The sequence below is a fragment of the Cyprinus carpio genome, chromosome A16, assembly GCF_018340385.1.
Source record: "Cyprinus carpio isolate SPL01 chromosome A16, ASM1834038v1, whole genome shotgun sequence".
NCBI classification, from domain to species: Eukaryota; Metazoa; Chordata; class Actinopteri; order Cypriniformes; family Cyprinidae; genus Cyprinus; species Cyprinus carpio.
Window position 1 is genome coordinate 20835306 of NC_056587.1, and position 13346 is coordinate 20848651.

Consider the following 13346-nt stretch of genomic DNA (forward strand, 5'->3'; position numbering starts at 1 on the left):
GTATTGCTCGCTGTTATTAAGCAATCAAAACAACAAGACAGCAAAGGAAAATAAACCAAATTAACACCAAAATGGACGTAAAATAATTCAATTTAATGAATTCATAAGCAATTTGAAATTATATATTACCAGAGATTATCTCAGAAAACGATCTGAATGGGCTAGTCGGCCATTATAACTGTTGGTCATTTAAAAACGTGACAAGCAACACTGATAATCAAAATAAAATGTGTAATTTAATTCCTATTAATTAATTAATTCAAAATCATTTTGATGATTTTTAAACATTTTACTGGAAAATTCAGAAATTAACTGAGAAATGTAAAAACCTTACCTGGTTGAGCAGAGCTGGGCGGTACAGTTGAAGCCGGAATGACAGCTTATTAACGATGCAGCATTCTCATTGGCTAGAATTAATCACGTGCTGAAGAGCTGATGCTCCATTTAATGTATTATATTATCAAAGGGGTCATATGATGTGATTTAAATTTTTCCTTTCTCTTTGGAGTGTTACAAGCTCTTGGTGCATAATGTAGATCTGTGAAGTTGCAAAGACTAAAGTCTCAAATCCAAAGAGATATTCTTTATAAAAGTTAAGAGACAACCACGCCCTCCTAAAAAGGCTTGTTCTAACACACCTCCACATGTCTACGTCACTATGTGGGAAAATTTGCATAATGCTGCCCAGATGTTCACGCAAAGAAAGAAGGCGTACCTTTTATTCTCGTTGTAGTATTGTTTTTGCCGCCGCCACCATGTCGTATAGACGCTGTGTGTTTCACTGTGAAAGCGAAACTACTTTGTATGGCCTTCCAAAAGAGGATGATATCTTATTAGAAAATAAGAACAAAGATATACATTATAAATACACATAATTTACAAATAAAACACACTTTATTTTTCATGTACAGTATTTAGCAGTAACTTTCAAGAAATTGAATGAACAACTATTAAAATAAAACACTATATACTATATAAATCAATTATACATTTTTAAAGCAACTGTACTAAAGTTCATCAGTCATGAGCAGTGAGTGATATATTTTTGTTATTTTATTAACATTAAAATAATAGTTCACCCAAAAATGAAAATTCTGTCATATGTCTATTAATTCTGTCATAGTGTTTTATTTTTATACCATCATTTACTCACTCTCAAGTTGTTTTAAACCTGAATAAGTTTCTTTCTTCTATTAAACATTATTTTGAACATTCTGTTGAACATCCTGAAAAACTTCTGTTTAAGTAATTTTGAAGAATGTGGGTAACCAAAACCAAGCAGTTGCTTCAACCCATGGCAACAGTGATAAAGTAGCCCAATTCCATGGGAAAACCGCAGGCTTGGCAAAACTGTGACAGACAGTAATTTCTACAACGGACACGAGCACTGACGCGGCGTTGGTGTGACCACAACAGCTTGAAGTTGTCTAATTTGGCACGGTTTCCATGCTACTCTAAGGCTGCGTTTACACGTGGCTTTGACATGCGATCACCGTGATCCGATCAAGCAGATCAGATCATCAGTCATTCAGAACACGGCGTATTTACACTCGGCAACATTAACTGACTTTTCTATCTGGATAACCGATCGGATCTGTCCTTCCCGCACAATATTTAAATAAGTCTGCAGAGAATGGCACGGTGCAAAGTCAACCTGAAATGGTGGGTTTTCTTTTGAAAAGCATTTTCAGTCGCTGGACATTTTACAAATCAAAGATAAGTGTAGGAGTCTCACTAGTCTCCACACGGGTGTTCTCTGTCTTTTTTCTGACACTTTGCGAGAGAGGGGGCAGCATTTTGCATGACGTTGACCTGCGAATCCAGATACGATGGCTGGATTGCGTTTACATTACTCTGAGATCTGATCACAATGCGTCCTCGACTACCTCTAGACCAGGACACGCTGATCGGATAACATTCCGATCACAAGTGTATTTATACTTGTCTTTTCAATGTGTATGTGGACAACATCCAGTTACAGGTCACATGTTAATGCCAAGTGTAAACGCTGCCTTTTAGTAGTAAGGTTTTCTTCTGTGTTTACATATCCTTACAAGTACAATTTTAGCTGGATTATTTGTGCCCCCTTCAAAAAATTTGCTTGAGAAATTTGTTTACTGTACCCCCCCCCACTATTAGATGAAATTTACCCCCCTGGCTCTAACTACCAAGTGTAATCAATCTCGCACACAAAAACAAGCACAACGAAATAACTTCACACTATTAATCGGCTATGTTATGAACATGCAAAACTATATCGCACGCGTGCTACAGTGGTAAATTTATTCATCGCACAGCAGACCATTTTTTTCATAGCATGTGTGATGTATGCATATATGTTGCACTGTACAGCCCTGATATATATATATATATATATATATATATATATATATATATATATATATGTATATATGTATGTATGCATAGTATATATATGTATGTGTGTGTGTGTGTGTGTGTGTGTGTGTGTGTGTACTGTGTATATTTATTGTGTATATATACACAATAAATAGCAGCTTGCATAAAATTCAAGGCGTTGATGTTTGCCTACAAAACCACCACTGGCTCTGCACCCCTTTACCTAAATTTATTACTTCAGAATTATGTGCCCTTTAGAAGTTTGCATTCTGCAAGTGAATGACCCATTATTGTGCCATCTCAAAGAGGCACAAAATCACTTTCACAGACTTTTAAATTAACTGTTCCCTCCTGGTGGAATGACCTGCCCAACTCAAGCCCAACTTCAAGAACTGGCTAAAAACACATCTCTTCCATCTTTACTTGACCCTCTAACTCTAGCACTCTCTATTCTAATTCTTTTAGACTTGCACTCTATTTATTTACTAAATGCTTGTTCCCCCCCAAAAAAAAAAATTATATATATATATATATATATATATAGACTAACACTAGCTGCTCTATTCTTTTAGTATCCTGTTTTCTTTTTATTATATGCAAAAAAACAAAAAAAAACCTTGCTACGTGTACTGTGTTAAGCTAACTGACACTTGTTATAGCAATTGAATATCATTGCTCTTTTGTTGGTTTTGATTGCTTCCACTCTCCTCATTTGTAAGTCATTTTGGATAAAACCATCTGTTTGTTTACATAATATGTGTGTATTGTGTATATTTATTATGTATATAATATAAATACAAACAATTATTTATATTTTAGATAAATATATTTAATCTTAAAACATAACATATTTTTCTTAAATATATACATGCATGTGTTTGTATTTATATATAAATAATAAATATATACAGTAGACACACATATATTTTTGTTATGAACAATATATTGTTTTCATTTTACTGAAATTGTCACAGAAATCAAATTTTAGTGCAACATTTGCATGTAGAAAAAAAAACCCACAAGGGGCCCCAGGTGGCCCACAGAAAATCCTCATAGGGCCCCAAAGGACCAAACTGCTATGGGCCCCACAGTGGGCTTGCCCACACGCAACCCACATAGGGCCCACAAAGGGCAGAACTGCTGTGGGCACCGCATGGGCTAACCCACATGGGGCCCACCTGGGTTTAGTGTGGGTTTGCTCTGCCCATACTGTCCCACAGAATACGTCTCAGGTTACGCATGAGACGGCACGTGCGGTGAAACCGGCGTCAGCTTCTAGGAGTGAAAGCAAGCGCTGGCAGAGATGCCGGAAGTATGGCCCCGAGACACAGTGTCTCGATCCCCTCGAGGAACCATGGTTACATGCGTAACCTGAGACGTTCCTCTTTAGGAACTCGAGCTGTGTTGGAGGATGCTTTGGGAACGAGTATGCCCATGCAGCCAGACTTTCACATCTCTGCCTAGTATGGAAGCCTGCACAGCTAGGGCGAGAGAACAGAAGAGCCTGGAGTGGCTTGCATATCTGGGCCATAGAACTTGACAAAGGTTAGGAGTGTGGACCATCTCGCAGCGTTGCAGATGTCCTGCATTGAGACACCTGCCAAGAAGGCCTTGGAGGTCACCACACTTCTAGTAGAATGAGCTTTGACCCCTAGAGGCGGACACATACAGTTAAGCTTCTGCTGGTCTGACCCCATCCCAGCACACTCTCTCCAGAACTCCCAGGAGCAGAGCGATCGGGGGAAAGGCATACAGATGAAGCCTCAGCCACGTCTGTACCATGTCATCCAGCCCCAGTGGACCTGGAAGAGTCAGAGAGAACCAAAGGGGACAGTGCGATGTCTCTCAGGTCGCAAACAAGTCCGCCTGCGCCTGGCCAAAAATTCTCCATATCTGCTTCACCACCTCGGTGTTAAGCCTACACTACCTGGGCCTCGGCCCCTGCCTCGACAGGATGTCTGCTCCCATAATGTGCACTGCTCTCAGTGAGAGGAGTTTGCCCTGGTACCCCCTGGGAGAACCTCTTGGTCTTGAGCCACCCTTGAAGGGGTCTCATGTACAACAGTCCAAGAGGTATCACAATGGACGTAGCTGCCATTAGACCCAGCAGTTTCTGAAACTGCTTGATAGTGAGAGACCAGCCTTCTCTGACTCTTCCGACTGCGGTGAGGATCGACTCGATCTGAGCAGGGGACATATGTGCCTGCATCGTGGTCGAATCCCACACCACGCCCAGATAAGTGGTCCTCTGTAATGGTGGAAAGAAAAATTTTCTTGCCTTTTAGTCTTTAGTCTAAAATCAACCAATCGTCGATATAGTTTAGTATGCGGATGCCCCCGAGTCACAACTGAGTCAGAGCTGTGTCCACACACTTCATGAAAGTGCGGGATGAGAGTGCAAGGTCGAAAGGAAGAACCCGATACTGGTAAGCTTTACCCCCAAAAGCAAACCTCAGGAACTTCCTGTGAGTGGAAGGCATGGATACATGGAAGTATGCATATTTTAGATCGATCATGACAAACCACTATTCGGACCTGATCTGAGACATGACCTGTTTCAGTGTGAGCATCCTGAACTTCAGTCGCATGACTGAGCGGTTCAACTGACACAGATCTGAAATGGGAAGCAACCCTCCACCCTTCTTAGCAGCTAGCTAGGTGTCTTCTAATGGCGGACCGGCAGGGGACGGCCGAACCAGCTGCTCTAGAGACCACTGCAGAGGTGGCGATCCTCTTAGCACTGCTACATTCCTGGGCGGGGACGTGGGCCAGTGGCGTCAGGACTTCTTGGCCGAGGACCTCTTAGTCTTAAGTATGGTCCGAAGATCCAGCTTAGACTTCGAGGTCCCCGACCCAGGAGCATGTGATGCGACGCTCTGTTTTTGTGCCTCCCTGTATGATGAGCTGGGGGTCAGCCCCCAGAGCTAGAAAGTTTCAAGGGAGGAACCTCTGGAATGCCGCCACCTGTTTACGAGCCTCCTGGTACCTATTGACGACGGAATTGACAGCGTCACAGAACAGGCCAGAAGGCGCAAACGGGGTATCCATGAGGCAGACCCTGTCTTTCTCTTTTATATCTGACAGGGTCAGCCACAAATGTCTCTCCGCCATCACCATCACTGCCATAGACCTGCCGATGGCACGGGTGGTCTCCTTAATGGCGTGGAGAGACAAGTCAGCGGTCCTCCTGAGCTCAGTAATATCCTCAGATTTTGCCTGCTCACCCTCATCCAGCTCTTTGAGCAGGTTGGCTTGGTGTGCCTGTCACACCGCCACCTGACCCGCTGCCGAGTACCCCTTGCCCACCAGCACTGAAGTTGTACGTAGCCGCTTGGAGGGCAATGCCGGAGCCTTTAAAGACAATGCCACATTGGGAGACATATAGCTTACGAGCGTCTTTTCTATCTAGGGCATCGTCTTATAACTGCGCTTAATCATCCCCGCCATATTGCCATAATAGTCAGAAGCGGGGATAAAGAGGCGGGCCAAGAAAGGTCGAGAAAAGGCAGGCTCCGGCACGGAGGTGGCAACTTAGTATGCAGAAAACGCTCATCCAGTTTACTCTTCTACGGTTCAGCCATTTGATTACACACGTGGTTCAGAGCCGGTCACGCTGAAGGGTGTTCCAAAAGCGTCCTCTGACGCAGCTCGAGTTCCTGAAGAGGAACCCGCAGTGGGCCCACCCGGGTGTGTTTGCTGGGGAATAGCATTTCTTTAATAAAATGTGTGGATGTTCCTCAACATCTTACCACTCATTTTACTGGTCCTCTTTCAAGGCATTGTTAACGTACTAATGTCAAATGTTAGATAAAACAAATATTAAATATAGAATATATTTATATTTTATATAGAAATATTATAAAATGTTTGACCCTTGCAGTCCTTTTTTTTTCTTTAAATTGTGCATGTAAAAAAACCTTTCCTCCTAATATCTGTCATTTAGATTCAAGAAGTCAAAAGATCAGAATCATATCATCCTCTTTTTTTTATCTCATATCATAAACGGATGTAGCTTATATCTACATCAATGAAGAGAGGTGTGAATCATAAATAAACTTAGACTGGACAACTTTTCTATGATCGTTCATGCTGATTCAGCTAAAACCGTTCTCAGGGGAACTGTATTTCTGTTATCGAAACGGTAAGACCAAAATCACTCTTAAATTATTTTTACAAGCTTTCATTTTTTTACAAGCTTTGAAAAAAAAAAATCATGTCTAAATACTCCCAATACAAAAACTGAATATCATATATTGTAACCTTATTACAACCATGAGTGTGTATATTTTGATGTTTATTTGTTTACACTGAGGTTTGCATGTAGTTTGCAGTCCTACAGTTCAGATATTATACACACTTTCAGATTTGCATTTTAGTTAAACTTTAGCTGTGTCTGCTTCCATACACCAGTCAGGTATCCTTACAGTATTACATAAGAATCTCTTAAACATCCTATTCAATTAACTGTGTACGATTTGGCTATTCTCAGGCAGCGTCTACCGGAATGAAATAGGAAAATCAAATAGATCAGCCTAAATCTTAGAAGACCCCGAGAAGCACACGGACATTTGTGGTAAGTAAGGCAGTTTTCATATTAGTGACTTAGGTAATTTCTCTTGTGTCGAAACAAAAATCTTTTAATCAAATATTGGTCTTAAAAATTATTTGGACTCCTAAGTCACACTTTAAAAAAATCTGAATAAAATAATTATTAAACATAAAAAAAATACTATTATAAAATGAGTACTGATCGCAAAGGACGCTACATTAAAAAGTAAATAATAAAATAAAATTATTTTAAAATAATAAGAAAATACAATAAACCAAACCACTTGTTTTTGTTATCTAAACAATGCATTTTAAGACATTTGTAAATTTGACTTTCATGTTCAAATATGTTTTCAGTGCATTATAGCTGTCAATTAATTAGTGTTAATTTTTTAGGGGGAAAAAAGATGTTGCATAAATATAAATATAAATATAAATTAAAATAAAAGAATACTTTCATGTCCAAATATTTTTTCAAAGCTGTTTCTTAGTGTTACTTTTTAGAAAAGGAAGTTGCACTGAAAATGCTAGCTAATAAATACATTAATAAATAAAAATGTATTAGATAACGAAACCAGGAGGCAGTTTATTTTTTAACATTTTTTTTTTTTTTTTTTTTTTTTTCATTTGTTATTTTATTTTATGTTTTACTTTTTCAATGCAACTTCCTGTGCACAATCAGTGAATCAATGTAACTTAAAAATGCCTGAAAGTCATGGGACCCTATCATAAGCCTATTTGTGTATCCATGGGCGTGCTGGTCTAACTATGTGTTCAGGTGCATTGTTGGCGCGTTGCTATTTAAAAATAGTTTGCGCCAAAGACCAACTCAAACCTGGTCTAAAGTCAATGGCGCAATATTTTTTTGTTATTTAAAGAGCACGTTAGTAGAAAATGCACCTCTGGGCGTGTCCAAACGCTGCGTTCACTTTGCTTATTACACATAGGGAAGCGTAGCAGCACACACATTTAAAAAAAATAAAAATAAAACAATAAAAGATTAAAATGTAAAAGATTATTATTGTGTAGGCTACATGAATATAAAAATGACTACATGTCATAATGGATAGCCATTGCATGTATCAGAATTAGGCTATCTCGCACGTTTCATCTCTGGAGAGGCATTCTGTCTTTGCGCTTGCCAATTTTGCCATGTAGTCTAAGGGTGCTTTCACATTTCTAGTTCGGTTCATTTGGTCCAAACCAAGGGCAAACAATTATACATTGTAGCATTTTTCAGCTTTTTTGGTTCCTTTTCACACCACACTGATTGCTTTGGTCCGAACCAGTTGAAACGAACCAAAATACAATCACATGACAACATCCACATCACTCATTGGCCATGGCGTATTTCCTAAACTGCTTTTCGATTGGTCAGAATTTACGTGCAGGAAAATTCCAACATAAGAGGAAAAGCCAGCAAACAACATGGAGACAACACAACTATGGAGAGACGACTGCGTGGGCTGGTTTTGTCCCTGGCCATAATCTATTACATTGTTTGTATACACCACAATATGCAAACAATACATTTCTATAATGAAGCGCGGATGCGGCTTGAAAACAACGTTCTAATGCACTGCAAACGGCGAGCGGGCATTGCTCGTAACTTCAAGCGGAGGCGTGCATTAATCCACGAGCTGCCATGCTAAAGCGCAAACTGTCAACAAACACACACACACAAAAAAAAAAAAAAACTGTCAACAAACACTTCCTCATCCCATAATGCACAGCGCAGCTGACTACGGCAGCTGGTTTAGTCCAAAAATGATCAGTACTTTTTGCAGTTGGGTCTGTTCGAGGTCGGATCACGTTCTCACCACAAACGAACCGCTCCAGAGTTAGTTTGAAAGCGTACCAAGACCACCTCTTCAAGCAGGTCTCGGTACGCTTGTTTGGTCCGCCTTTGGTGCGCACCCGAGTGCGATTGCTGCTTTCACACCTGCCCAAACAAACCGCAACAAAGGGGGAAACGAACTCTGGTACGATTCAACCGAACTAAATGAGGCAGGTGTGAAAGCACCCTAAATAGCAAATCCGCCATGGCACGAGCGCAACTGCCTCTTAAAGGGAATGGGAGATGACATTCTGACTGGTTTATTGCACGTTACGCCGAAAAAAAAACACATTACCAATTAAAATAAAAATTACAACCAAATTAGACCAATAACCCATTCTCACCTACTGAATTCTAGTCATTAAAGGGGTCCTATTATGCTTTTTCACTTTTTGAATTTTAGTCAGTTTATAGTGTGTATGTTTGGTCATAAAAAAGATCTTCAAACTTACAAATCTCAGAGTCCACTCCAAAGGGAGATATTTTGTTTTGGACTTTGGTATAAAATAAATAAATTCAACTGTATAACACAGCGGTTCTCAATTCCAGTGCTCGCGATCCCCTGCTCTGCACATTTTGTATGTTTCTCTTATGGCTTCAGATGTTTGTTCTATTCGAACGTAGGTGCCCTGCGAAGTGGACATCACAGGATATTCTGCCATGATTCCAGTTCAAAGCGAACGTATACTGTATGTTCCATTCAAAGTGTACTGAAGTGTGCGAGACGTGAATATAAATTGTATTTATTTACAGAGGTATATGATGTCACACTTGTCCGTGTGTGAAGATGTTGCGCAACGCAAATACGTGAATGAATGTTCCGAAGTGAGGTAAACTTCAACAGATTTCCCCTGCTCAGGGAGTAGGGAGCAATGAACATTGTGTAGGGACCATGTCAATGGGAACACAGTTCATGCATGGAGCTCACTTCTAATGAGCTGTTTATCTGAATTAGGTGTGTTAACAAAGAGACGTGCAAAATATGCAGATCTGGGGGGCGCGAGGACTGGAATCGAGAACCGCTGGAACAGTTTCACTGCAATTCATGTTATAATGTTAGAATTACATACCAATAAAAAATAATACATATGCACTTATCTGTACATAGTAAATGCCATTATTTTGAAGCGGTTGTTGACATCATATCTAAAACATGAATTAGCCAAAAAAAAACAACAAAAAAAAAAAACAACAACAAAAAAAAACAATACCGTTTCCACTCTAATATGTCTTGCATCTGTGTATGTGCAAACGTTCTGCGTGATCCTCTTGTTCAATATTCTCTAGGTCTTAATCCGGCTTAAATTGATATGTCAATAATGACGCCATCCTTAACTAAACCGAGCAGACAGAGAAACTTGCTGCTTTGGCAAGGGGCGGGGCAGTAGGCCTGCTGAAACTCCGTCTAAGCTGTTCGCCAATCACAACGCACTGAGACACCTAACCAATCACATCACATTTTGTTTTTTGGAACGCGGGCCTTCATCAAACCCAAAACTAATTGAGCCGTTTGTGCCAGGGTGGGGAGAAAGGTATTGTAATAACGTAAATTATGTAAAAAATAATGCGTTTTTCGAACCACCAAGCATGCAGGCATTTTCTAGTACACCACCAAAACAAATTTAAGATATTTTAAAAGAGCATAATAGGACCCCTTTAAAACAAACAAAAGTGGATTCAGACATGCCCTGAGTGCACCTGCGCCGTGCGCTTTAGACCATGCGTTTAGATCGTTAAAAAAGGGCCCATGGTGTCAGACCTTTTAAGTGTGACTTACATGTCCAGATACATTTGTAAACCACTGTAGCTGTTCATAATGGCCAAATCAATTATAAATGTATCTATAAGAGTGACATTTTAACTATCATTTACATTGTTGGACAAATGTGAGTCTCATTTTGATGTTTTTCAGATTCCATTCACAGGCAAAATGATAAACCACTGGGTGATTTTAGCCGTCTACATCCTGACGTTTCTGATCGGCCTTCCTGCAAATCTACTGGCTATTTGCACCTTCTTTAAGAAACTGGGTAACAAACCCAGTCCGAATGACATCCTTCTTTTCAACCTGACGGCTTCTGACTTGGTCTTCCTGCTCTTTCTGCCCTTCAAGATGTACGAAGCCGCCGCTGGCATGGAATGGCACTTATCACAGACCCTGTGCTCCATTGCCTCTTATTTCTTTTTCACCACCATTTACACCAGCTCCCTGTTGCTCATGGCTATAGCCATTGACCGCTACTTAGGGCTGGTGTTTCCATTCAAATACAGACTATTGCGTAAGCCGCTTTACGCTGCAGCAGGAAGCATCATCATCTGGCTGGTCAGTGCTGCCCATTGCAGCATCGTATTCATCACTGTCCACATGCCAGATCAGAACGCAACCCTTCCCAAAACAGTCTGCTATGAAAACTTCACAGAGCAGCAAAAGAATATCTTGTTACCAGTTCGATTTGAATTTTTTGTGGTTATATACATGCTGCCGCTCTTAATTTGTATCTTCTGCTATATCAACTGCATCTACATCCTGTACACCAGGCCTCGTATAACTAAAGAGAAAAAGCAAAGGGCCATTGGCATGGCGTTGTGCACACTGACCATCTTTTTACTTTGTTTTTTACCCTACAACTTGTCTCATCTGGTGGGTTTCAGCAGCAACGACAGCCCACTGTGGAGGTACTACACGCTCCTGCCCAGCACCCTCAACACCTGTCTGGATCCGTTCGTGTTTTACTTCTCGTCCTCAACTTTCCGTGAAAGCAAAATTGTTTCTTTACTCAAGAAGTGGTGTTTTACACATAAGAAGACTAAAAAGAGCGACACTGAACTTGTGATTGTGGCAAAATGAACCTATTTAGCATTTGAACATCAGTTATGTCATGGCTTCATGCAATTTGCGAATCTATTTATTAAATTAATAACTTTAAAAATTCATTCATTATTCAAGGATTGATACATTTAGCATGGTTATTTTTCAAAGTAGTACTAAAGTTTGGGGTTGTTAAGAATGTTTTTGAAAGAAAATTTAAGAAGTGCTCAGCAAGGCTGCATTTGTTTGATCAAACATACTGTACAAATCTGAAATATTATTACAATTTAAAACAACTGTTCTCTCTTTAAATAAATGTTAAAATGTCATTTATTCCTGTGATAAAAATCATAATATTCAACATCACTAATCAAACATTCATTATTGCAAAAACCTTCAGAAATCATTCTGATTTGCTGCTGAAGAAAGTTTCATTAAAATATTCTGAATATTCAACCATTTCCTGTGGTGGTTTTGGAATTTATTTCTATTAACTGAGTTTCCACTATTATGGAAAACGTAATAGCAGGGAATTTTAAAATGGTAATTTTTAAGCCTGAAAATGTAATAGAAATGTCACATTAATAACCAAAATGTTGAGAGTTTTACAAAAATATTATTAATCTTAAACTTTTTCCTGGTCAGTTTAGGGTTTTCAAGATGGCACCAAGCAGTGTAGTGGCCTGCCATCGCTCCTCTCTGTTCACTAGTTTGTTTCTCTTTTTTTGTTCTTTTAAATTTTTTGTTTTGTCCTTGTCAGTTGCTGTGGGTTTATGATCGCAGTACCCTGCTTCAGATTCGCTTATTTGTTGTGGCAGTTGAAATAAGTATTTCTCTGCACTGTCACTGCAAATACAGTGTTTTCCAGCTGGATGTGTCAGCTGCAAGCAAAGACGCCAGTGTTAAGGTTTAACTGGTTACCGTGTTATCTGGTGACCTACTTCCTGGTTCAGGTCTCCGCTCCAGATGTGATGGAACGACCGCAGCAGATTCGCCGATTCTGAAAGCACAAACTGACGTGATATTAAGCTGTCTAAAAAACACAGACTTGCTCATTGCATGATTTTGATATTCTTGGAAAGATTTATAAGTTATTGGTCTGATAGCCCATAGCGGCTGAATTACATAGGATAAACAAAAAAATAAAAATAAAGTAAGTCTGTGTTGGCGCGGTTTCGAACATGCGCTAAAAGACGGCGCGCCATGAGACAACAGTAATGAACCACCAAGCTACCAATCTACACTGGTTCAGTTACAGATTTCTGGATTGAAGACAGGACTCTCGGCATCACATTGTGCAATTTACCTATTATGAAAATAAACCATAGTAGAATGCTGACTGCATTTTATGGTTTATGATGTTAAAGAACATTTCATGACATCTCAGACAACTGTAAATTTGTGGCTACTGTGGTTCAATTATAAACGCTATCGTTAACTTATATTTACCATAGTAAAAAAAATTCACAAATTATTGGCCAATTTCAAAGCTGCCCTGTATTTCGAAAATATTGGAGAAAGTTGTTTTATCTCAGCTGAGCTCTTTTTTGGCTAATAATGATGTGCTAGATGCTTTTCAGTCTGGCTTTAGGGCAGGACACAACACTGAATCAGCTCTATTGCGAGTTTCCAATGATTTGTTACTCAATGCAGATTTGGGTAGTTGAGGAGCTTTCATTATGCTCGACCTTAGTGCAGCTTTTGATCTAATAGATCATGATATCCTTATTAAACGTTTAAAGCATGTTGTGGGTCTGAGAGGGACTGTTTTAAAATGGTTTTCTTCTTTCAAGT

The 13346-nt window shown here is 39.6% G+C and overlaps 1 protein-coding gene across 1 annotated transcript; it reads left to right on the forward strand.

The window, feature by feature from the left end:
* The first annotated feature begins 6598 nt into the window (after positions 1-6598).
* LOC109102788 (free fatty acid receptor 2-like) lies at positions 6599-11799 on the forward strand. The gene is made up of 2 exons (XM_042773357.1): positions 6599-6931; positions 10656-11799. Exon 2 carries the CDS (start codon positions 10674-10676, stop codon positions 11589-11591), a length of 918 nt encoding a protein of 305 aa, XP_042629291.1. The 5' UTR covers positions 6599-6931; positions 10656-10673; the 3' UTR covers positions 11592-11799.
* The last annotated feature ends 1547 nt before the right edge of the window (positions 11800-13346 follow it).

Excerpts from the sequence above, each read along its gene's own strand:
- LOC109102788 (XM_042773357.1), top strand. The coding sequence starts at position 10,674 with ATGATAAACCACTGGGTGATTTTAGCCGTCTACATCCTGACGTTTCTG.